Consider the following 27,168-nt stretch of genomic DNA (forward strand, 5'->3'; position numbering starts at 1 on the left):
TTTATTTTTTTCCTTCTAATCACACAAAAACTATTCCTTCTGAGGAGCAACTGTGATTTTCTAAAGGATATTGAAATTATACAGGGGGCATTACTAAAATATCTTCCAGTGTATACCTAGGGTGCCATCCTGCACTGAATGGGAGATGGACCAGAGGACCTTGTGGTAGCAGCTCTTTTCATTGTTTAATTTCTATGAGATTTATCACCACCTCCCTCGGGTCACAAACATCACATCATATGGAGAGACCTCGTGCTCTGGAATGAGGACCTTGGGCTCCCATTTCCAGACTAAGTATCGTTCATGGCAGTTAAAAGGCAGACTTCAGCAAAGGGTCTGCCCCAGTTCACTCAGACCTTCCTTACATAATCAACCAACCAGCCTGACAAATAAAGGCATTGGCAGCCAGTGCGTAGAGACTGTTAAGGTAGGAAGCAACAAAAGTCAGCATTACAGAAACGGAATGGAGTCTTACGTGGAGAAGGCATTGTTCTGTTTCTCACATCGGATCCCCTTGCAGTTGTTGGGTTCCTCCGAGGCACTGGTCTCATAATAAAAATAAAGCTGGTTCAGTCCATTGGCAAAAGCCAGAAGCACCAGACAGTAGATAAAAAGGAATTTGAGGATGTCTAGCAGCATGCGTCCCAGAGAGATCTGCAAGGGGCCCAGGTGGGAGTTTGCTGTAAACAGGGATATGAGACGCAAGGAACTTAAAATGTTGGATATTGCAAAGAGAGCTTCTGCAATGAGTGTCGGGTGCCACATTTCCCATTCCTCCCTTGGACGAGAACCATTATACTGAAAGAAATAACAAGGGTACAAAAATTAATGGTGCAGGAAACACTTTAACGTAGCCCCGAAAGCCACAATTGCTAACAACATTTCATTATGCAGTACACTAACCAGCTTTTGATTACTTGAACAGATGGTGTTCAAATCTGGATCTCAGTTAGGGTTAGCTAATGCTCAGGGTTCAGGTTTGAAAAGCTGAAGTGGTTAAGGCTCAGATTTGAATTCAATGGAGTCAACATCTCACAAGTTGTTCCTGTGAGATTTTGTCCTCAGGTGTGACAGTTTTGTGAGATCAGCTCTTCACTAATGATTACTGGAGCGCTGACTGCATCTGAGCTAGATTGAAAAATTAAGCCCTTTGGTTTTGGGATGAAAATTTTATGTGATGAGCAGAGTGGAAAAGGAAGGATGGAAAACATGGATGAACAATGGAATTTGATAACTGTATGCCTTCCTCCTCCTTCTTATTTCAAACAGAGCCAGCCTCCCAGAACTGAAATGCTTTCCTCATATTAATTTTCTTATTAGTTAATTTGTCATGGTAATTTTAGGAGAGTCATTAAATCAGAGGTCATAATTATAGCTGGAACACTGGATGCATCTGAACGCATCAGTTATAAAATTATCTAGGTTTATAATGCAATTATAAAAGCATATGAAGTCTTCGGGCCAAATGTACCCCTGTACAAGTAAGTTCACTCTATTGACATCAGTGTAACTCCACTGGGCTCAGGGCCATCCTTACCCATACACAAAGTACATAGCTGCGTAGGGCACCAGGAAACTTGGGGAACCAAATTTCCTGGTGCCCTACACAGCTGCGTGCTGCTCCAGCCCCTGCCCCGCCTCTTCCCCAGGCTAGCCATGCCTCTTCCTGCCCCTGCTCTGCACCAGCCCCACCCTCACTCCACCTCTTCACCAAAGCCCCCACCCCTGCTCCGCTCCTGCCTCGCCTCTTCCCCACCCCAACCCTGCCCCGAGGGCTGCAGCAGGGCCGGGGACTGCACTCACCGGCGGCGGGAAGTGCAGGGACCTGACCCCAGCCATGCTACCAGTGAGTGCTGGGGAGTGGTTCCCCCTACCCCCCAAGCCAGCCCCCTTCCCACAGAGTAGGGTGCCAGAATAGAAAGGGACCCCCCTCATTGGGCTGACCTACAATGGTGTAACAAATCAGAATCAGATATTTTAACACCAGGGCTGAATTTGGCCTCTTAGTTCTGTTCATTTACCATGTACCACATAAAAAGGCAAAATATGTTCCTGGAATGGCAAATACAGTAACAAGTATTTTATAGCAACTGATAGACTTTGTAACCTTTAAAATAAACACACTGTACTCTGATGGAGATGTCTTTGTAAGACCCTTCAGTTTAAATCTTAAGGTCCAATGCGTAAAAATCACAACTTTTCAAGGAGATAAGTAGAAGCAACCATGGGCTTCACAAAGGAGGACTTAGGCATTGCAACACTAAACATCACATCGCCCAGCACCCTGCCACCTTATGTCTTTTGCAACCCCAGGTGAGGCAACCAGGCTCCCTATGGATTGTGTAGGAAGAGTTAGGCACCTAAAATAGGGATTCACAGACGCCAGCCTGTGGAGTGGGGAGCTGTCTAAGCTCACCTGTAGGAAATACTGAGGAGTGGGGTGGGACCTAAGCCCTGCCCCTCAAAGAGAATTAGGCACCTGTCTCTGCTCAGGATTCACAGCCAAGCGATGAACTCTCTCCTGGAGTTAGGCACCTAAACCATTTCAAGAATAACAGGTCATGGTTCCCCTCCTCACCACAACATCTCACAAATTGGGAGACCTGGATTCAAATCCCTAATCTGTTGGATTCAGAGCAGGGAACTGATTGGAGGTCTCCCATGTGTGTGTCCTAACTACTGGGCTTAGAGTCATTCTCTTGAAGGTCCAATGAATCTTTTAAGTATTTCATACAAGGTGGGAGAGCTTGAGAGAGACTCTCCTCCCGTAGCCCAGAGCAATCATCTGGGAGACCTGTGTTCCTGTCCCTGCTCTGAATCAGACAGAGTGGGGATTTAAACCCAGGTTGCCCACATCCTGGGTAAGGGCTTTAATCACTGGTCTAGCAGAGATAAAGGGCCCCTGGCTGTCCGCTGGGTTTATTAGGCATGCTCTGAGAATACCTACCAGATCAGGCCCTGCAAGAAAGGTAGGCAGGGAAATGCCTAGTTTGTGAATCCTGCCATGGCCTAGGCATGAGTTAGGAAGTGAGCAACTTAGTGATCAGGACTTAGTGAGGTTTGCATATGCTCACAGGCAGTAGTTTAGGCACTTAGGGGACTTCAGAGGCCTACAGGATTAGGTGGCAGCTAAGCAATGGTTTTATCAGTGCCAGTGACAGGCGCCTAAATACTGCTTGAAAATCTAGATGAAATACAGTGCAGCTGCGTTTCTACATGACTTCTGATTGCTTCTGACATTTCCAAACTGTTCTCCACTTCCACGAACACCAGGGACTCACTTTGTTAACTGGATTTGAAGCTGGCCCTTAAACAGTGCAGATGTTATCTCTTTGCTAGTACCTCAACCACATATATGTGTATATATCTATATCTATAGCTTGGTGAGAGAGAATCAAATACTTGGGAAGCAGATTCGCATAGAAGGTTCAAAATTCTGCTTTTCATGCTGGAGAGAAACTTCTCAACAGCACGTGGCTCTCTGCCAGGATTTAGCGTGACGAGGCCTTTTTCATCTCACAGATCTTCATTTAAAAAATGGCATTTTTTCAGGGCCGTGTTGTAATGGCACTATATAAATCAGTGGAACCCTCTCACTTGGAATGCCACTGTCAGTATCAGCCCAGCCCACCAAAGTGCATAGCAGAGGTGTATAAAGAAAATGATTAGACACACAAAAAGACTGAAATGGTTCAGGCTGTTTAGACACCAGAGAAAGAACAGGTATAGAGAAAGGTAGACTGGGCTCTCCCATTCACCCTTTCCCATAATACAAGAACAAGGGGATACTTAATGACCTCAAAAGGCAGGTAATTTAAAACTGATAAAAGGAAATACATTTTACCCTACACTTAATTAATCTGTGGAGTTCATTGGCATTAGATAACATTGAGGCCAGAGTTTAGCAGAATTCAAAACAAATTAGACATTTGCACAAATACTTAGAACATTCCCAGTCACACAAAGAATTTGTAGAACATCAGAAGAGTTATAACCCCCTATGCATCGGGGCACAGGCCAACCAGGATTATGAAGACACTTCTCTTAGGTTATTCCACAACTGACCAATCCAAGGTTTCTAGCAACTTTCTCTGAAACATCTGACACTGACAGATGCAGGCTATTGGATTAGATGGACTATGGGTTTGATCTGGCATAGCTACTGGCATGTTCCTATATTGATTGATGTATCCATGAGGCCCAGGGTGCAGAGATTTGGGGTTCCATTTTGAAGAGGTGGGGGAGGGAAGAGAAGCTGAGAAGGGAGCTGTGCTGGCAAAGGACACCTGAGGAATGAAATGCCAACTGCTGGGCATGTAGTGGCTTCAGCTGTGCCCAGCAGCCTGGGAGGCAGTGCTGCACCTGTGTCTAGGAGACAGCACAGGACTGGAGAGGTGGGCCAGGAGGAGGAGCTGCAGAGCCAGGCTGCGAAAAGTCAGGGGTACTATCTAGTGAGAGTGCGCAGTCCTCTGATATTGGAAAGGCATGGCAGGGCTGAAGGGTTAGGACATAGTGAGGATGTGACATGGAAGGTGTCTGCGCTGTAGCTGGGACTGAACCTCCTCACCTGGGTAGACAGATTTACACTAGTGGGGCTTGAGTTACTGTGCTACAAATAGCAATGTGGACATTCCACCACAGGCAGAAACTCGGGTGTGGCCCCTATGCTGCTGCAGCCCAGCTCCAGACCAAGCTGCACCATCCCCACTATTATTTTTAGCAAGGTTGCCCTGCTTGAATGAATCTGTCTACCCAGGCAGGGAGGCTTGCTCCTAACTGCAGTGTACATACCCATGGATGGCCAGGGTCTGCAGAGGCTCAGTGGGATTAGCCACCCTTTCAGCTTTATGATTGCATGAGAGCGTGGGCGTTTGCATATAGGGCCCTGTGGTTTTGTAGGTATGAATTCCTCGTTCATAAAGAGAATGTGTGTAGCCATATGTTTGCAGACATGCCTGGCTGGGATTGTGTGTGCTGCATTTGTGTGTGTATTTGTTTGTGCCTGGTGTTTTAGGTGTTATTGGTGGGCATGGGGGTAAGTGGCTGTGTGTTTCAGAGAAAGAGAATTGCCAGGTTGCTGATTTGTTCCTGTGACTTACAATTTCCAGCTATTTTATTTTTATTGCTCACAGTTCAAAGACCAAATGTTCAAGTGTTTAATTTTCTGTCCTGTTGTAAATGTCTGGAGAAAAAAAATGTAATCTGGCTTTGCTTTGATACTGATGCAGAACAACCTGATCAGGGAGTAGCTGCTATCTTGGCATTCTTTTTAAAAAGCACAAATTCAGCAGTAAGCAGACTTCTGCACTTTAAAATGGCCCCCGTGCTGGTCTGTTTATCTGAGAGCTTATACTATAGCCTTCCTATTTCAGCTAGCTTGTGAAATATTTAGTTTTCCCGTCTCTCTCCTATCTCCTTACATTATGATTGGCTACAAATGAACACATAACCTTGGAACGGTGAACTTCCCCAGCAAGGATCTGAGTTCAAGCTGCTGTGCTTAAAAAAAAAAAAAAAAAAAAAAAAAAAAAAGGGTAAAATCTTCTCTTGTGTACATAGTGGAACCAATGTTATGGAGCAGCAAAAATGGAAAGCCCTAATTGCTGTGGGACCAGTCACATCCACAATGCAGGGGAGGAGGTCAGGTTATGGAGAACCCCCTGCTGGCGAAGTTCACCACTGCATCCCCTATGTACCCAGGAGCCGTACCCTATGGAGGTTCTCTTCTAACCCTAGAGGGTAGGAGGAGATCTGGGAAAGGGGACTAGTGAGTGTGCAGTGATGTAGATCTACTGCCCTAACCCCCCCGCATAAAGAAATATTCAGCGTCAGACCCATGTCTAAAGCAGCAGGAAGCTAGGTCTGGAATTGTAATTTCAGTGGTGCATGGCCTCAGAAGCAGGAACTCTGGGGTTAGGGTTACCAGACAGCAAGTGTGAAAAATTGGGACAGGGAGTGGGAGGTAATAGGAGCCTATATAAGAAAAAGACCCCAAAATCGTGACTGTCCCTATAAAATCAGGACATCTGGTCACGCTATCTGGGGAGCTGGTGGGGAAGGACTTTCCCAATCTGAGTACAGAGTTACTTCATGTTTGACTTACACCACTGTAACACCACTGACTTCAATAGTTACTCCTGATTCACACCAGCATGAGCGGAGAACCAGACCCATAGACTTTTTGAACACCAGAAAGATTAGAGAAAACTCTGTGAGCCGGATTCTGCAAACACACCATTCCCACTAAAGTTGATGGGAGACTCTGTGTTGAGGGAATGCAGGGACTGAGCTGTGTGTGCGTGTGTGCGAGAGAGAGAGACAAAGAGAGAGAGAGAGTGCTTCTGGCAGTCCTCTGACTTCAAAGCTTGCGCATAAATTAATTTAGAGCATCAGATGTTTATAAATCTGAAAGGTGCGTTTGAAGATGAATGGGGTGATATGCACTAGCTCAGTTAGTGGAGCTGACAGTAGGGAATCTGCAGCATAGCTGTAAAATTTCAACAGAATATTTTACCTTTTTCCCCATTTACATTATAAAACTCTAATTATTTTCTGATCTCCCTTTTCTGGATTCATTGTAACAGTGTAAGTGGATTTAGCACAGTTGAACGGTACTCAGTGACAATCCAGAAACTGAGGTTCACTCTTTACTTTTTGTCACTTTTTACAGATCCAGACTAACACAGCTACCCCTCTGATACTCTTTACCCACAGTTACAAGGTGGGCAGTGGCTATGTGAACTCCCCGCACAACACCCAGCCAATGTACCTCAATCTTAATCAGGCAGGACAACCTGTATGTGGTGAGAAACATGCTCATTCTCCAAGCCAATTCAGTTACTGACTTTCCTACTGAGTTTGCAAACAAGGATGGCAACTAGTACCACTTGTGATGTGGGCACCAGTTCTTGCTGAGCTGGAATTTCAGGGTTGATAGATAATTTCCCGTGTACTATAGTTTTCACACACATGTGCCAATTTACTGTACCTTGACATAAGCAACGATTTTCAGGGAGATAGTTGCAAGGTAGAGTGAGTTCATTGCAAAGTCCATCAGATTCCACCAGTCATGTACATACTCATTGAATCCACCATCCCACATCTCCTTGATTTCTCCCCAGATAAAACCTGTGGAAAGAAAGAGAGTTTATCTGTCTGGGGGAACATTACTGGCCATTAAAGCAGAACAAATCCAAAGTAATAAAAGGCAATTATAAATTAACTGCTTGGGAAAAAATGCCTTATCCTTTTTCCTTTCCTACAAAATGTAATAAAGCTGCTTACTGAGAGTTTTACAGCAGAATGGGAAATGCAATCAGAAAAGAAACGAGGCAGGCTTAAGCAGTCCTGCCCAGTGCTTCACATACAAAGCACAAGGAGATGCTGCATGAAACACACATTCATTTTAACTGTTCTAGGCCAAAGTTCCCCTTTAGAAAGTGTGGGTAACCTGGTCCAGGGGAAATTTTTATTGATTTAAATAAATACATGATTTGAGTTAATTTATTTGTTTTAGTTATTAATAGAGCACCCACCGCTGTAATTCAGTGGTTAATTCAGTGCTCCTTAATGATCTGACAGCCTTGAAGGCTGATTTCCCTACACTTATCCATAAGACAGGTGACAGTAACACAAGCTTCCCTCCATCAACCTGCCTCAGCCCTGAGATGGAAGAGTCACATCCATTTTCCAGGCACATTCATAAATGTCACCTTATTCCATGAATAGCACCATTGACTTCCATAGGACTGCTTCTGAACAAGCAACGACTCAGCATGAGTAAGGGTATCGAATCTGACCTTCAGTTTATGGCCTCTTTGCTGAGGCTGTCAGCTAGAGTTCCACTTACCATCATTTGTGGCGGTGGTTTTTGTGACATGGACTTTTGTGCACTAGGAACTGGACTGAGCCAATCAACTCCTTTCACAAATGCCAGCCCTCAGCCTTCAGCAGGGAATTATTCTCAGTTGTTACTAACCGAGGCTAAATTTGCCTACAGTCGTGACGAAAGTCTCCATACCCCATTACCACTCCCCTAAGTTATCTAGAGTAACATTTTCAAAAGAGCCTATGTGATTTCAGAGCCTAGGTCCCATTTTCAAATGTTACTTAGGTGTTTAGGAGCTTAAGGGTATGTCTACACTGCAACTGAGTGGTACAATTGTAGCATATGTAGTCACACACGATTTAACTTAAATCCAACTAGCACGGGTAACAATAGTAGTGAAGCTGCAGTAGAACAGATTTCAGTGCAGACTATACAATCCAGCCCTGGACCCTGGGTACACACTTGGGTAGCTAGCCTGAGCTGAAGTCCATGCTGCTGAGCTCCATTGCTACTGGCCCCTGTGCTTGCTAGATTAAAGCTAGCTCAGGTATGTTTACACATGCTACAATCACACACCCTGCCTGCAGTGTATTCAGACCCTTCATCCCATTGAAAGTCAATGAGACTTAGGCTCCTAGGTGCCTACATGACTTTTGAAAATGGAACTTCTGCTCCTATGTCCCTTAAGCACTTATGAAAATGTTATCCTTCTCCCCACATATTTTGCATTGAGTTTACAACATTGGACATGACTCAAGAACCAAGCCTTAAATCAGAAAAGAAAGAAAATGCATCAAGAGAACATCCGACAACAGAATTATGACGTGATCCTTCAAATTGGGATATCAGTTTAGTCTGTTTTCTAGAGCTTTAAAGGTTCAATATGAAGAACAAAGAACATGAAAATTAATTGTTGCAAACATAAAGACATCAATCACATTTTCTTGGCTGAAGCCTGATAGGTCACCGGTCAGGTCAGCAGCATGTTATGACCAATAAGGTAATTTTATTACAGCTATCTTAAAATCTTTGCATATACAAAGTAAAATAAAATAAAAAAATCAATGGAGCAGCTTCTGCTGAAGAACAACTATATTGTATTTATTGTGAGTAATCATAGTTAGCACTGTTACTATAGTTACTGTAATGCTGTCTGCACTGTACGTGCCTGTTCTTTCTCTCTCTCTCTCTCTCTCTCTTACAGATATTTCGTAAATAAAAACGGACACTAAAATAGTAAATTCTTCCCAACATCAGCGTCTTATCTGAAGATCTGTTTTTCTCCATAGAATTTCATATAATTTAAACATGAAGTTGGGGGTGTGGGAAGTGGTAGTAAAAAGGGATGGGTTCACTGTTTATTCCAAGGTTTGTGCTCACATGTACATTTCAGTTGCACATTTGCTAATTCCTATTGTTTGTAGACTACAGAGAATGAGGCTCGGGCTGTGTGAGAGCTGTGGGGGGAGAGCCTGTGTGAAGTAGCAGAAACTCTTCTGTGTTTTTGGTAGAGTTGGTCACAATGGGGAAAAAAGTTTGTTAACATTTTCGCAACTCTGTCCTTTACCCATCCTTTCATCCGCAGTTAGAATTTTCTAAAAATTGTCCTAACTAGCACGTAAGCCCAAAGATGGGTTTTTGAAGAGAAGCTTGTTACTAATTTGTTATTCACACTTCCCTTCCAGTGCTGCAGCCTGACTGTCTTTTTGTGGCCCACTGCAGATTTAGGGACTTGGGAGAATTTCTTGCTCAACATTGGATGGTAGTGCAGAAGGAGATTTTTGATACATTAGGTGCATCCCTCGAAAGAAGAACAGCACTATAAACACTGTGTTCAGTACAGAACATGGGACGGGGCAAGATCACCTTAATTCACCCAGTTCATCTAGGAGCATTTTCCAGGGATTCCCACTGTGTCTGGGGAATTCCCAGATGCCATGTTAGGGCAACTCAGCATCTCCTCTGTGCCACCAGAGCAGCACAAAGAGGGTAGAGAAAGCAGACAGAATCTGACCCCAACTAATTTATCCTCACAACACAATGGGGTAGGGAAGTTTGATCATATCTCCGCTTCACACCTGGCGAACGCAGGCACAGAGAAATGAAATACAGAGCTCGGCAGAACATTTTCGCTGACATTTCATGTCAGTGAAATGTGCTGTTTTGTTGAAACCAAAAAATGTTGTGGAGATGCATCAGTTTCCATAGAAGTTTCAGCAGGAAGGCTTTTGGGTCTGGGGACAGAACAAGCAAGAGAAACCCCTATATCTGGGGGGAGGGGAGGTTATTCTGTTGGCCTGGGACAGAGGCTAGACAAGTACAAGTCCCTGATTTGGAATGACTTAGGCTAAAAAGCTCTGCTGTGGAAACAGGAGGAGCCAGGCCTTGCATCTGGGTCTCCCGCACACCTTGTACTAAAACAACTGAATGGTTTTGTTTTCATTCCAGTGCAGATCAAAAACAAACTTTGAAACCATATTGTGATGCTCAGGTCAGCTCCAGTTAACTGACCTGTCCCAGGTGAGACACAAAGCTTATGGTACAGCCAGGAGTTGAACTCCTTTGAGTCCTAACCCAGGGCTTGGCCATTCTATGAATCACCCTTCTGATTAGGGACGGGCCCAAAGTAAGCATGTTGGGCCCAGAACCTTAGGGCTCAGTTTAAAGTAAGTCCAGGTTCCAAACACTGGACCTGATTGTACGTGCCAGCTATAGAGGGATGGCTTAAGGGGGAAGCTGCATCATGAGCGGCCTTGCAATGTCACATTTGGTGGGGGAGAGTGAGGAAACAACTCTCTCTTATTTTATACCTTTTTGAAGCATTTGTATTCACATGGCTTCTAAATTGAGGGAAGCACCTGATCTTGCAGGATTGGCTTGTTGGAACTGAGAGGGGTAGCCAGCAAGAACACTAGTGTAGAATTTTCCCTCTGCCCATACAATCCTTGGCAGATATTCTTCTTGGCCCTGCAGCCTGTTTTCATCAGGAGAAGCAGATGTCTCTTAAGGGAGCCTCAGAATGAGACTCCAGCCTAAGACAATGGTACATGGGAGCAGGTACATTTTAACACAAGAGCAAGGTAGAGTAAAAGAAGCCAGATGTAAGCCTAATGAAAGGAAAGCTTGTGTTTCCTATGTGAGTCTATGAGGTTTTATTTGCCACAGTGCGCATTTGAGCTCAAGGTAGGTCAGCTTGAATGGGGAAATGAATCTGACTCATCAAACATGTATCAAAATGTGGGTTTTTTGCTCTTACGCTTCTGATGGCTCTTTAAGCTGGGTCCCATGCTAACATATCGTCTTTATTCTTTGCTTTTGTGAAACATACAGAACGGGGAAGCTGTCACCCATTTTTCTTCACAATTAGGGCTGCACTAATCAGATCGGAAGAGGCAGCTTCTACTTTGACATTTCAATAACCAGCTCTCCCCTGTTCATATTGGAAAGCTAGACTGTGACTTGGATTATGTGCCAGCACCGAGGGATAAGGCAGAGTAGGAGTCCCCTCCCGCCCCCCGATGCCCCATGTGCAGGTTACATTGGGATTGTGTGCACAGGAGAAGGTGGGCACTGTGCCTGCTGACTCCCCCCAAGTGTAGATGGGTGGAGAATGGGCAAAGAGGGAGCAGACTCTTAGCTCTGCCTCCCCCATGCACCAGCCAGTGCAGTGGAGCCAGTATGAGAGTGTCACAATTTGTTGCTGGTAGAGGCCAGTTATGATTCCCCTTCCCCACTCAGAGCAAAGGGGAAGCGAGGACGGAACTGTGCATCAAAGGGACACAGTACCTCTTGCGGCTACCCCAGGTTGGTGCAGCTTCCTGAGGGCTATGCCAAAAGACACAGGAGGATGTCAATCAAAACAACAAAACAGCCCTACTCCTATAGTTCCAGAAGAAGAGCAGACGTTAATGAAGTTTCCGAATTTGGTTGCCAAACCTATTTACAAGCAGATAACACAGAGACTAGCAATTAATCCACATGCAGTTATCATGAGCGTAAATCTGCCAGTTGAGGCCCAGGCATATTTGTGTTTCCTCTGATTTACCTAGAACCCAGGGTAGGATCATCCATTCAACGATGGTGGGAGGTGGTCCCTGCACATGGAGATCAGTCCTGACAATGTGCTGCGATGCCAGAAGTAGCATGAAGAGGAAGGTTAGATAAGAACCGGTGTGGCAGATAAACTTTATAAATGGCTTTTTAATGAACAGTCCCAGCCTGCTCTTAGGTGCAATTAAATATGCCACAGAAAGCACAGGAAATAGCAGTCCAATGGTGATGCAGGTCAAGAGCTTGACTGCCCAGTGTTTCCGCCTCCATCCCGGAAAGCCGTCGTACCAAAGTGTAGCTAACAGCTGCTGGCAGTTTGGCTGAGCAACAAACTGGAGAGGGAGAAAAAAGAAAAAGGTTAGAAGGACAAAGATGCAGAGGATTTTCCTGGACAGTGATCATCATGCACTTGGGATAATTTCCCTTTTTGGTCATTCCCAGGAGCTGCGGGGCCGATACGTCCCCCCATTGTCCTCTGGGCTCCTAGTGAGCGAGCTGCAGTGCACCATGGCAAGCTAGCGAATAGTCTTTTACAGGGATGGGCTTGTTTTATTTTGTTTTTTTACACAAGATGAAAACCTGTTGGGAAAGAAGAAGAAATGCCGTGTACCTTTACCCCAAACACCAACCGAGGCCTATGGTAGAGCCAGGGATGGCAACCAGATTTCCGGAGTCTCAACCTACTATCTTAACCATGAGGCTAGTCTTTCCCATGAAGGCATTCTGATAATCAGCCTTCCAAACAGGGACGGCCACGAAGCCACACAGTTAATGTGCCAGGCCCAGAATCTTAATCTGCCATTTATGCAGCCTTGCAAATGGGGCTAAAATGGGCCTAAACCTGACATGAGTATGTGGTGTAAAGTGGAAGCAGCTGTCCCCAGTTAAGCCACCTCTAAAGGGCTAGGCACAGTCATACTCCCTCTGTTCAGAGATGTGTCACCAGGGGATGAGCTACTTCAAATACAGTGTGAGGGTGCAGGCAATGGGTGGGGACACAGCCTTGTCCTCTGTCTATTGGTCAGCTGAGCTGGCCTGGATGTTAGGTTTAAGCTTTATCAGAGAGTTTAAAGGACACTCCACACTTTCTCTCCCAGAGCAAGATGCTACGCAGACGTGAGTAAGAGGGGCAGGACAGGGAGCTGGATATTGGTGAACTAAAGTCTGAAGGAAACTTTTCTGGATTTTGGGGACAGTTCTCTTGCTGATCCCAGCTGTGGAGATCTGTGGCATATTCTGGACCAGTTCTGTATGCAGGTCAGGAAGAGAGGGGGATTTTGTATTTTTTTTTTTAAGACAGGCAAGATTTTAATGCTTAACTTTGCTCTAAGAGGCCATTTCTGGTTTTAGTATCCCTCAGTAAAACAGTCACTGGTCACACGTGAGCCCTACTACTAGAGTTACATAATTAACAGTTACTCTGAGCATCTTCTATTCCCAAGCTGCTGTTTCTCCAAATGCTTTTTTCAGCTTTTGGCAGACTAAAAAGAGCACTTGGCAGCATTTAAAAAATGATTTGGAGACCAGATAGGCAGGAAGAGACAGAGATGGTAAAACTGTGTATGTGTGTGTTTGCATGTGTGCCTGAAAGTGAACATATGCATTTGTGCACACAGGCAGGCACATGCAAATGTGTGTGTGTGTGTGTGTGTGTGTGTGTGTGTGTGTGTGTGGGAAGGGCTCGGCATGCGAATGCACGTGGTTATGTGATGTTCCAACAGGGAACGACTGGTGGGAAGCTGGATGCACTTTTGGCGAGCTTGTCTGTTGTCAAGGAAAGGTGGGCAGTTGTAAAATATCTGAGACTAGTCAGGGAGCGGGACGCTTTCAATCACAGAACAAAAATGACACTTTTCAGTTCTACTCTGAAAATGACTTTGAAGAAATGGACTCATGGGATTCTACATTTATGGTGCCTGAGTGACTCCATAGCAGAAGTGCTTACTTTACAAGTAAAAAGATGTTTTTTTCTAACCACCAGTCCTATGAACAGCCTTAGGATTCAAAACTCAAGACAAGTTCTTTGTGGCTTGTGCATCAGCATCAATAATAAATATTCTGCAACCAGATGCTGCCCTCAATTACATCTGGGCAAGCCTATTGCTTTCAGAATATTTCTATTCAGAAACTTTTCGGAACTGAATGTATATTAAGGGCCCTATCCTCATATCCAATCCAAGCTCATTGCAGGATGGAGGCAGAAGTGCTTGCTTTTTGCCTTGTGATTTTTTTCATCCCCCTTGATGGAGTTATCCTTAAATTAGTTAATCGAAAATATTCCTGTGGGACTTTTCACTCACACTCTACCAGTTCTGCATTCAAGTTAACATGGAAAACCCATGACCTTAGTTCTAACCATGTCATTTCACTAAGGACTTGTCTATACCAGGAAGGTGTTGTTTTTTATTGTTATAGTTATACTGGTATTGTTAAATCAGCAAAACCCTCCTAGTATTGACACAGTTAGATTAGTATAAAAGTGCTATATCATTATTGGGCTTTTACTGGAACAGTTTATTAGTTAAAAAAAATATCACACCCCCCACCAACATGGCTAGACCTGTAAAACATTTAAGAGTAGAGCAGGCCTCTGAGACTGATTAGAAAATAGATTCAGTGTGGTGAGTAATCTGAAGATGACAGTATTATTTGTTATTCAATGAGGCTCTCTGGAGAAGTGAGCTTTGGTGTTTTATAGTGTTATTAATCCCCAAGTCACATGGACATTTAGGAAACAGTTATGTGCTCTTTGAGTCATTTCCAAAAAAATGTATCTTATACCTAAACCTGTTCATGGGTCCTACTGTTGCACATCAGATGAGTTCAGATTTGACATGGCAAAGTTACTTTCATAATAAAGATTCCCATGCATACCCAGACCTTTTAACTATCCATTCACCACTAAAACTGCATAACAAGACTTAGCTCTTACTGGGTGCTTTTCAGCCATGGTCTCAAGCAGTATCATTCCCATTTTAGAGAGGAATAAACTGAGACCAGGCAAAAAGAAAACAGACTTGTCCAACATCACACACACCAAGACAATAGCAGAGCCAGCACTAAAACCTAGGTTGCCTGCCTACAAAGAGAGTGGGCAGGCACTTGAGAAAAGCTTATATTCTCTCCTGAGTATTTGAACTATAAGCTGAAGGATTGCTGGCATCCAAAAGCCAGTATTCTCATCAATGCACTGGTGAAGGGGGCTGGTGGGAAATCCTTCCTCAGAAGCTCTCTCAGCACCTAAAGACAGATCTGGGAGGAGTCAAATGGTGATTTACTGTTCAAAGGGGGAAAAAATAGGAAATTGACCAATTTATAAATGCAAGATAATCCCTTCCTCTTCTGCTATAGCTTTTTAACTGTAGTTCACTTTGAAAACCCACAGCAAGGGAAGTAATCAGCCAATGATTGATTACAGAGGCAAACTAACATGTGACAAAAGTCAGACAGAAATCTTTAGGAGGGACTTAATGCCATTACTTTTTGTACATATTGACTTGGATTTTGTTCACCTATCTTAGGCTCTGTAACAGATTCCCTATATAAGAGATGGCTAAATTTGCAGGAGCAGGTAATTCAAATGGATGGGTTGACCTGCCTGAGTGCTAAGAATAAAAGCCCCAGAAGGAACAGCAGGTGTCTGTGGTGCGGGACATTTATTTGAGAGAGACAGATTGACACAGGAGGATACAGGAAAGGAAAATCAGAGGAAACACATTTGCTTTAATTTGACTTTTAACACCCCCTAGTCACTGGTATGGTGATGATCTAAGGAAAACTGCAGGGTGCTGTTTCCCAGGACCACTCGAAAATGCTATTATAATGTACCAAGATTATAGAAAAGAAAAGAAAAAATCTACATCAAAACAACAGAAATCATTAATTTCCTTTTCCTTTTTTAATCTATGATTTCAGAGGAGTCTAAATCACCAGTTGTGCTTAAAAGCCAATGGAACAAAAGACATGGAAGAGTACCTTGCCATATTTTTTACATTAAGGGCTCAGACAAGGGTTCTGACTGGATGTTTTCTACAGTAACTTCCATAGTAAAGAGAAGTATGTTTCCTAAAAAAGATCAGTAGTGACTTTTCTTATGTGGGAGGGGAAGTATCTTATAAAATATTTCTTCTCTTTATTCCATATAATAAAAAGCAGAAAGGGGAGAAGAAGTTTATTTCCCCACTCCTCACACCGAATCAAACCCAGAGCCAGTAGAGCAGTGGTTTTCAACTTATTACGCATTGTGGGCTGCATATGTGACCCACAATGTGTTACCTGGGCCGCAGGGGCCGAGTGAGAGGGCAGAGACAGCCTGGACCCTGACCCTTGACCCAGGACCCCTACCACATGGCTGCCCCAGACCCCCACCACATGGGGTGGGCTGGTTGCCCCAGTCCCAGACCCCGAAGCTCACAGGGCCGGACTGCTTCCAGGAGCACACGGGGTCAGCCAGGAACCCTGGAGCTCACGGGGCCCCCTGCCAGCCCCAACCCTGAACTCCTGCCACGTGGGGTGAGCCAGCATCCCCAACCTCGATCCCGCCATGCTAGGCAGCAGGGCAGCCAAGCTGGACCCCTCCATACCAGGCATCCGGGAACCTGAAATTGAACCAGCACCTGGGTAGGCCTTTTGCACACAGCTGAGCTGGGCTGCAGCTACATGCGCAGCTAATTGGGCTATGTGCGGCCTGCAGGCAGTGGGTTGAGAACCGTTGCACTAGAGAAATCAAAATGTTTTTGCTTCTTCTGTTGCTTGTGCAACTTCCAGGCATCTTAAAAGCTTCCTCCCCTCCTGCCAGCTTAAAGGCTCATTTTTAAAATGTGCTCTGCTTTCCTTGTATCTGATGTCAGTTCTACAAAGAGAAGAGGATTCATATATCATGCAAGGGATCCTTTCAAAATCAGCTCAGAAAAAAGGAGTGGCAATAAAAATGCCATTAAATCTTCCAATCAAGCCCAGCCCTGCCTTACTAAAAATGCTCTAAAGGAAATTTAACAGTAACAAAAACTTCTCCAAAATGGTAGAAATCATTGAAAGCCCTCCGATTCTCACACCAGGGCTGAGCACCTACTGAGTTAACCTTTTACTGTCCCCAAATTCAAAAATATAACACAATATTTATCGCTAATTTTAAAATATTATTCCAGTGGCTTTAAATCTCAAGCAAGGTAAGGACCACAGGGGAAGATGCAGAAATGATGGAATAAAGTTGTGTTTCAGTGGAATGTCCACTGTTTTCAGGGCTGGCTGGGGACACTATGGGCCATTCATTCCTGTAAAAGATGATTATGGTGCCAGGCACTAAAATAAATGAATAAATAATAAAAAGCTCAACTCTAGTGCTTTTATATATGAAGTAGTCCAAAGCTGCATACTTACACTTCGCACTTGTGGAGTTTGTTTCATCCATAGATCTCAAAGCACTTTATAGAGAGAGCAACATTTTATCATGTCCATTTTACAAATGGACAGAACTGAGAACCCCAGAGAGATGGTGACTTGCCCCAAATCACACACACTAAGCCAGAGTCAGAGCCAGCCACTAAAACCTAGCTTCCACGAGTCCAAGTTCATTGCCGCAACTGCTGTATACAAAAATATAGTTTCCCTATCTCCATCTTGCCTTTATGTAAAGCAAAGTTACCAGTGTTTTCTGGCAAAACTTTCTTCAGTTCCCTTATGTTCTCAGTCACAAACATTACTTTCACTCTATTCTATAATCCTTCTTCATTTGCCATTGATAGAACTAATGTATGTGACTATCACATTTATTATTTCTCATGAACATACCAGATGCGACAGGTTTTGTTATCAACTAACGCTGTTGCACTGTGAAAAATGAGAGATCTGGAGTATAAAAAAATTGTGTATACTCCCAGTTTTATAATACTGTTTCTGACACAATAACTTCCTGCATCAATGGCTGGTTTATTATTCTAGGCACTTTTTAAAAAAATGATGAGAATATGATGCCCAAACAATATATCTTTTCAATCAATAACAGTCAAGATATCTAGTATTTTTCTCTAGAGATACGGGGTTCAGGGAGTCTCCAATCTTCTCTTCATTTTCTGGGAGAATTGTCAAGACAAGACATCTCTGTTACCACCCTGAAGACATGATAGATAATCCTGTGACAGTTGCTTCAGTGAAAAGGAATGTTCTTCAAAGGTGCTTTTAAGAGTGTACTCTGCTTATATATGAATATAAGTGTACAATGGTATTGAGTAGAGCTGGTTGAAATGCAGGATTTCTGGTTCATGGGAAATGTCACTATTTGGAAATATGGTTTCGTTCCAGGCTCTCAGGGCTACCAACTTAGGAGTTGGGCAGCATAGGGTCCCAGCTCTGCTTTCACTCTAACTGGCTGGTCCTGGCTTGGAGCAGTCCACCGTGGGTCCCCAGCAGCCCACAAGAAAATGAGGCAGGCTTCCATCTGTGCCTGTGATTCATCAAAAGTGCATCAGACCAGAGATGTTCCTACAAAACATTCTGAGTGCGACAGGTTGGGCATTTCCTCTCTATTACTGAGGTTGTGTTAGTTGTTGGCTTGAATTGTCCCCTCTGTATCACAATCAGTGGAAATGGATTCAGAGGGCTCATGTTCCCTGGAGGAGCTATTGTTGAGGAGAACACCAGGAAAACAAGAAATGCGGGAGTTAGGTTGGAAGTAACTCAGCCATGTGAACAGAACAGTGCACCGGGTTTAATGAAATTCCACTTGTTCAACTGTACTGCACTCAGCTTCACTCTTTGCTAATGAAACATGGTGGCAGCATTTGAGCAGTGAGTTCTCTGAAGTGCAGCAGTTGGCAGCTTGAGCCATGGCTCTTGGTCTGACGTCACCCAGAGCCCTGGGTTTGCAACACCAAACCTAGTCCAGCAATGGGCCCAGCGGAAAGAAGAGTTTAAGCTGTTCCCAGACCCGGCCACAGGGGAGGATGACAACAGCAGGAGAGTAACCTGTCCTGAATCGGGGAGTCACTCAAGTTCTCCATGGGGAATACGGCCATACAAGCCATGGATCTGATCAGGGTGCAGCATCAGAATTTTATAGCTGCCGTTTGAGAAGCAAAGGGGAGTCCCCTGGACTATGGAGACCATTTTAAAAGCCTATGGGGATGTTTCAAAGTTGACAGGTGCCTTGAAGAAAAACTGCAACTGGAAGTAGACCCCACAGTGGAATTTATCGTGAAGGAAAATTCCAGTGGCAATATGTAATCCAGTATGCAAGGAGCTAGAAAATCTGAGATTATAGGTGTCTCATAGCACTGGTAGAGGCTTGTACAGCCTCGGTAGGCAGCATGGTGTGGTATAGAAGCCATCAGGAAAATTACGCAGCTGCCTAGACCCAAAGTCACTGAAAAGATGCCACTATCCATAATTGATGACATTTTGCCAGAACTCTCTGGAGCCAGAATCCTTACGATCTGTGATATGAAGAACTGGTTTTGGCATATATGCCAGACTAAAGAGTCTAGGATGCTGACAACCTTTGCAACACCATTTGGTCTCTACAGATGGCTGTGCATGCTGAGGGACATAGGAGGTGTTCCAGAGAAGACTCACTCAATTGCTGACAGGACCGACTGGTGTGAAAATATTTACAGATGGTATCCTCGCTGTAGGCAAAAGAAGTAATGATACTGATGCCAAAGGAGACCATGACAGAGAAGTATAAGCTCTTCTTCAGCGATGCAGTGACAAGAACATAAAACTCAACTCAGAAAAACCGTGACTTGTGAGATGACATATATTGGACATCTGCTCACAGCAGAGGGACTGATAGCAGAGCCCAAGAAGATCAAAGCAGTTATAGACATGCCAGCTCCAGTGGATGGGAAAGGGGTACTGTGCTTCATAGCAGTGATATATTTTCTGTCCAAATTCTGTCCATACACCTGGCTGCAGTACCACAACCTGTGCATTAACTCAGAATGTTGACTGGGAACGTCCCCAGCATCAAGCATTTGACATGCTGATGCAAATGATATTGGATACCCCTGTGTTGAAGTACTATTAGCCAGAAAAGCTACTGGCACTCCAGTTTGATGCATCAGAGAAAGGATTGGGTGCAGCTCTTTTGCAGGAGCAGCCGGTCGCTTATGCCAACAGACTCCTGTCAGAGTGGTAGGATAGCTGTGGTACCTGGAGTGAAGCAATTCCATCAGCACACCTGTGTCCACCCAGTAATAGTACAAGCAGGGGTGTCAAACAGCCCAGCGCAGACACTGACAGAACAAAAGACTAAAATCTGCTACCAATGAGGGGTGACCTGTTGCAGCCAGAGGGATGGAGACATCAGTGAGAGGAGATGGCTAATGATGTGAGAATGCAGGCACTAGAGTATGACAAGTCAGCCAAGGATTTACCAGACTTGGAGACAGGCACTCTGAAAGGATATGGCCATTACAGATACATGGAGTGGACTAAAGAAGTGGTGAGAGCTGCAGTGGCACCCAGGTCATAAAAAGTGACTCCACAAGAGGGACACATGATCCGAAGGAACAGGAGACACCAGCCATCAGACGCAAACCCAGAGACACAGAAATTATCACAGAATGGAGAGGGAGAGAACTCTTCAGAAGCTGACCTCATGAAAAGGGAGGACTCCAGAGAGAGAGTTTGCATGCTAGACTCGCAGATAGCGTTTTCCCAACAGGCAACCACAATGGGAGTGACCTATCTCAAAGCCTGGGTAACCAGTTGAGTCTGTGGTAAAGATAAGACTCCAACTTTGCTATGTACCAGCACCTCAGGCCAAAGTGGGGATCTGAGCATCAATTATTTGTTTTGAATGTTTATATTACAATGTCTGTAAAATTGGGAAAATGTATCATGATCAGTGGAACTGGAGTCAGAGGGCCAATGTTCTCTGGAGGGACTTCTATTGAGGACACCAGAAAAACAGAACACAGGGAGTTAGGCTGGAGGCAACTCAAGCACAAGGACAGAGCAGGGCACAGGGTTTCATTGTTCAACTTAACCTGCATTCAGGGCTGCACAGAGGATTCAGGGGGCCTGGGGCAAAGCAATTTCTGGGGCCCCTTCCATAAAAAAAGTTGCAATACTATAGAATACTATATTCTTATGGGGGCAAATTGCCCCACTTGCCCTCCGCCTCCCCGGCCAGCCCTGCCTGCATTCAGGTTCACTCTTTGCTAATTATACACTCTGGTGTGAAAAATCCTTTAGAAGGGGATCCTGGGTAAGAAAATGTAAGCAAGGAGATACTCCCCTATCATTCTATTAGACCTTTTCTGCTACAGAAGAGGATGGAGCTCAGCTGTTGGTAGCTGTGATGAGAAATATATTTAGGACGAATTTCCTAGTGTAGACAAAACCAGTGTGTAATATCACTTCTCTGGGCCAAAGTTTTCCGATGTGTAAAAGAGAGATGAAAATATTCACCTACTGCACAGGAGGGGTTGGAGGTTTAATTAATATCTGGAAGCCATATTGATGGCAAAAACTACACACATGCAAAATATTTTGGTTGTTTCTTCCTGCTCTGTGTCCTGCCAGGCTTCTTTTTATACCATTTGGCTTATAGTTGTATGGTGCTATTAAGGAATTTTATTTTCTGTATTCATCACATTCATTGTCACCTGTTTCTCTACTAAGGGGAAACATTTTAAAGGGAGCATCTGCTAGATGGATTATATTTTTATGCCTAATCTTTACATTTTAGGTCATCAATACCATGCTCAAATATTTTCAATGTTGTGTGTCACTAATACAGACATCAGATACACAAATTCTATTCCTTTCCCTCAACATTCAGGAGGTAATCCCTTATCTCTCACAATCATATGTAATTTAGGATTAGATCACTGATGGGTTAAGATGTGAGTGCTTCAAGAAGCAACTGAAATAGCTCTGAAGACTTCATTTTGTATGGGCATGATATTGCTTGGAGTTTTTTCAGATTATCATCAGAGCTGCAAACTGTCTATTCCATTTTGAGTTTATTGGCGGTACTTTCTTGTTTTTGATGTGTAATGCTCTACATAGACGAATAAGCAAGAATTTATAACAGTCGAGCCCAGTATTATTAAGCAGGTCCAAGCTCTGTTGTCAGTTCTACTGGGGTTGCACCAATAGAACTGAGAGCAAAATCTGATGTAGAGTTCAGAAAATTAACCTCTGTTCCTTGTCTGCCACTCCTAATTTTGTTAGATTAGCATTTATTTGCAATGTGGTATGCTACAGTAATAGTCCAAAACATCACAGTTTAACAGCAGTGATACTGTAGCGTTTGAGGCCACTCCTCTAAAATATAATGCTATAACCTTTCTAAGAAAGTTACTTTTGCTTTTAGAAGACTGATTCTGATAAATACAGTGGGCCAAATTTTGCCATCAGTTATGCTCATGCAAATTCATTGTCTTCAATGCAGTTGCAGAAATGTAAATTTAATTCAGTGCTTTATGGGCTGTAAATTTCCCATGAACTCAATTCTAGCATGCCAGTAAGTGCAGAAAAATGCAACAGCTATTGTGTTCCCAGCAACCGTTCACATGGTGCTCAGCGTGTATTTCACAGGTCATTGTTTGCCCAGTGCAGGCACTCCATTGCTCCTCTGCACTGTCTACACACCCCACAAGTCACAACAGTGGGAGAGAAGTCTCTTCAAGGCCATGACTCCTCTGTCCTGTGCAGGGTGTGGGCAGGCAAAGGTGGGAATGGACAGAGACTTGGCTCCCCCCTCCATCTCTCGATGTGTTAGCAGCAGGGCTGAGTCTGTGCAGGGGAGGGGGAGTACATCTCCCATTATTGTCAATGGCAGTTCTACATCTGGAACAAAGGGGAAATGTGGCCCGTAGTCTTTAAACCTCATAGGTAGAATAGGTCTGCTTTATTTCCTAACATTTGGGATATATATAAAAGTCCTGTGTTGTGATATCAAATATCAATCCTATCACAGGCCTGGGACTGCCAGTTGGTTCAAACTCTAAACTGAGGCCATGGCTACACTCCCACTTTACAGGGCTGCAACTTTCGCGCTCAGGGGTGTGAAAAAACACCCCCCTGAGCGCTGCAAGATACAGCGCTGTAAAGTGTCAGTGTAATCAGGGCAGCAGCGCTGGGAGCGCGGCTCCCAGCACTGCACGCTACACCTGTAAGGGATGTGGTTTACATGCAGTGCTGGGAGAGCTGTCTCCCAGAGCTGCCGCTCCGACTATACTCACACTTCAAAGCGCTGCCGCGGCAGCGCTCCCGCAGCGCTGCCGGGGCAGTGCTTTGAAATTCCAAATGTAGCCATACCCCTAGTTCAAGTCCACCAAATGGCACCAACCTTAACGCAAGCCCAGGGCCACATATAATCCTAGCTTGGATCCACCAACTGGCCCAAACACTAGCCTTAGCCCAGGGCCACCTATGAAACCTAAGCCTACCCCAGGGTTGCCTACTGGCCCCAACCCTAACCCTAGTTAGGGAAACCTACATAGCCCAACTCTAACCCTAGCTTGGGGCCACCTACTGGCTCTAACTCTAACCCTACCTCAGGTCCATCTAGGTAGCCCCAATCCTACCCCTATCCTGAGGCCACCCAGTAACCCAAATCCTAATGCTAGCTCAGGTCCACCTACTAGCCCTAACACGAACCCCATCCCAAGGCCACACAATAATCCAACCCTAATAGTAGCTCTACTCCTAGCCCTACTCTGAGGCAACTGATCAACCCCAACCCTAATCTTAGCGTAGATCAAACAATTGGTACCAACCCTAATCCCAAAGTGGTTGTATTATTTTCAATAGTAAGTAAAATTGTTTCAGTGGGGACTTGGTATCTTTTTAGCAATAAAGTGTTTCTTCTTCATCTTTTAGCAAATAAAACATTCATTAACTCCTACTGGTGCAGGTTAAAAGTGAGTTTGTGGTTCCACATGAAATAAGTTAGGTTATCTCCACTTAGTCTTCAGAGATAGGATTGTGTGTTAGGAACTACTACACATAAGACCCAACTGGAATCTATGGAAGTGGTGCAGAGACAGCCAAAGGCAGCATTTGCCACATATTGCACCGCCATTTAATACAGGCAGCTTTTCAGCGAGATGATCATAGGGCTCTCACAGTGACACGTATCCAGCAACAAAAAAGTCACCAGTGATGTAAATACTGGCAGAAGGCAAGACTCTGAAGGAATATTGAAGAGCTTGATCCAGTTCCCATTAAAGTCAAAGGCTTCCACTGGGTTCAATGGGAGTTGGATTGGTCCCTAAATCCCCAGACAAGAGAAGTGTTTGATATACTGCATATTGCAGGACAAAGCTTGCAGGTTATTTGCATGCAGACAGAGAGAATGAAAATAGGCCTTAATTTAGCAAAGCAGTTAATCGGGTGCTTAAATATATCCTTATTCAGGAAAGCATTTAAGAATGTGCTTAATTTTAAGCATGTGGTTAAATCCTATTGTTAGTGGGCTTTAAGCACATGCTTAAGTGGTTTGCAAATAGGGATGATGAACTGGCATCACAAACACTAATCTACCAAATTTCTCTGGGTCAGTCTATGCAAGAATTCAGAATTAGTGCATGGAGCAATACAGACTTCTCAAACGCTGGTTTTCAGCATTTGTTTTAGTAGATATTAGAATACAGTAGATAAATAGTTATTCTGGGAAAGATTTCAGCAAACATTCAGGTGTATAGGTCCATTACAGAAGTTAAGAAGGCCTAATACGTTGAGATTAATACTCTCAATTTACAAATGCAGCTCATTGCAATCCAAACTGGCTCTGAACATGACACACATAGGAGCCAGTCAATTAATTCACAGCAAACTGACTGATCTCCAACAACTGAGGGAAACATCAGGTGCATTTTATGGACATATCAGAGATACTCAGGTTAAAAGTCACATAAAGTCAAATACTGAAGTCTCTTCTCAGTCCTTATGCAAGCAGAGCTCCCATTGTTACAGGTCTCAGAAATAGGTATTGGGAGCTTTCTCAGAACGTAGTGGATAGGGATGGGCATGCTGATTTTTAAATAAAGATCTTTTCTCCCAAGAGTATTTCCAGCATTTAAATTAAAATGTATTAACAAAAATCCAGGGTTTTAAAGGTGACTGGCCAAGATTTCATTATAGATTAGGCCTGTGTCCTTTTTTGCTTCTTTGTTACTAATAAGAAAGCCTGAAAATGTTTTTCTTCTGCAATTTTGTGTTTGTTTCTCTGTCTGTCTGTTTGTTTTGGGGGTTCCTTTTTAAACCTTAGAAATATCAAATCTGGTCTTCCCTGGGTTTGCTGGAGAACTTCTGGGAGGTCCCAGGGATGTCTATTGTGAGTTCCACACCTTAACAGCCTGGGTGATGATGTTGAATCTTTGAGAAAGACTACCTTCTTACAAAATATTAAACAGTCATTGGAATTAAATAGGTGTTTAAGAAAACCCAGCAAAACCCAAAATGCTTGAAGCAGTTTGGACAAAAGTCTTTTCCCCTCTCACTTGCTCAACTTTCATTCTTTTGACTTCTTTGGTGTCATCATTTCACTAGTTCTCCAGTCAGTATGGTCTTCCAGCCTATACAAGACGTGCATTTCAAAATGAAAAAGGAGCCAAAAAAAACCCTTAAAAAAGCTACCAATATCTTTACATCCTTTCTTATACATCATGAAGAAGAAAAATGGGGCCCAAGTCCAGTTTTCTTTTCTTTGCAGATTGCATTTAAGCAGTCTGAATAAAAATCTTTTACAGTTAATCAGGTTTCACTTGGTACTTACAGTGTTATCCTACTAGTTCTCCAGCCATCACAGAGTCCTCCAGACCTGAATTTCTAATTTAAATAAACAAACAGAAAAAACCTTTCTATTAAAAAGCCCCTTTCAAGACTTCTTTTTACTTAATAAAAAAAAAGTCTGACTTTTGTGTGTGTGTAGTACGTCCCCTTTAAGAAGTCATTTGTTAGATTCGTAACCAAACAAACATGTTTACAATCCAAGAGACATTGATAAATCACTGGAAAGAAAACAGTTAGGTAGAATGATGTCAATCCAAGCCCTAATCTTCTCACTGAGGGTACTACTGGCAATAAATCATAAAATATCATGTTAATTCATATACTGCATCTGCAAGGTTGGAGTCTGGGGCTGTGGACCAGATGTCTGGTTAATTGAAAACAAACAATTTATACCCCAATAGGAACCCAGCATATTTACTTTTTTCTTCTACCATGAAAGAGTATTTTCCAGGAATGGTGTTATTTTCTTCAGCTTTCTAATGGTGAAAATACATGGGGGAAGGAGAGAATGGATCTGTGCACTGTGAACACCTCTCACCTTGCTGGGAAGCCCTAGCCTATCACTCAGTTGCAGAATAAATCACTGTTATACAATGAGAGATACACATGCTCTGCAGCAGTAAGCTTGCTAAACCATCAGGGTCGGTGGCAAAACAGTGAGAACCCAGCAACTGCAGTCACATTATAAATGCCATTCTGAACAAGATCCCAATTTGGGAGGGCTATAGTGAGTCAGCTTATCCATCACACTCACTCTCACTTTCCCAGAATGAAGAACTATGAAATTATCATGTTTCCAATCATGACATATCCAAATGGCTTATTTTGATGATGCATCTATTGCAGACATCATAGACATTGAGAGTGAAATCCTTAGTCCAGTGGTTCCCAAACTTTAACAACCTGTGAACCCTTTTCAATAGAATGTCAAGTCTCGTGAACCCCTTCCTAAAAATGAATATTTCCAGGAATTTTCTCCTTTACCTGAGTATAAATTATAAAAGCAGTGATCTTGGAAATATAAAGTTTGTTTTTATGACATGCTTATTACACACTATTTATGATTAAGTATTATTGTTTATCATTACAGTATTTTTATTAAACTATGAAAAGGGTAACACTCTTCCAAGATCTCACTTTCATAGCCTGTGTCACTTTGAATAAGCCTGTTATGAGACAAGGCTCCTATGTTTCATCAAGGAGTATCAGATGTGAAACAGCATGAAGGTATGTAAGATACCAACTCAAGGAGTTCCTCCTACACAACATTCAGGTCTTCAGCAGTCGAGGCAAACAACGTACATTATAACAAAGCTTAAGTTTGTTCTTCATGATCATTTAAAAAACAATATTAGCTGTCTATTTAATTTTAAAAACAGCAAAAAATATCCACCCCCCTTTCCATTTCATATAAAGAGTCTTGAAGTTTAAATCTCCTCAGTGTGATAGATACACTTGCTTTGATCAGCTTAGCTGGAAGTCCAGGGGCTCCAGGCTGCTGGCCGCGTGCTGCCCAGGGTCTCTAGGGCCATCTCTGTCTGCCA

At 43.6% G+C, this 27,168-nt stretch overlaps 1 protein-coding gene across 3 annotated transcripts in view; it reads right to left on the minus strand.

The window, feature by feature from the left end:
• TRPC5 (transient receptor potential cation channel subfamily C member 5) overlaps positions 1–27,168 on the minus strand; it is a 143,149-nt gene that overhangs the window by 30,094 nt on the left and 85,887 nt on the right. For all 3 annotated transcript variants that reach the window (XM_050966215.1, XM_050966214.1, XM_050966213.1), the window contains exons 4-6: positions 11,874–12,210; positions 6,989–7,128; positions 476–798 (exon numbers count right to left, since the gene is read on the minus strand). In XM_050966215.1, coding sequence (XP_050822172.1) covers positions 476–798; positions 6,989–7,128; positions 11,874–12,210 — 800 coding nt within the window. The remainder of the gene's footprint in view (positions 1–475; positions 799–6,988; positions 7,129–11,873; positions 12,211–27,168) is intronic.

Source organism: Gopherus flavomarginatus, chromosome 8, assembly GCF_025201925.1.
Source record: "Gopherus flavomarginatus isolate rGopFla2 chromosome 8, rGopFla2.mat.asm, whole genome shotgun sequence".
Classification (NCBI taxonomy): Eukaryota; Metazoa; Chordata; order Testudines; family Testudinidae; genus Gopherus; species Gopherus flavomarginatus.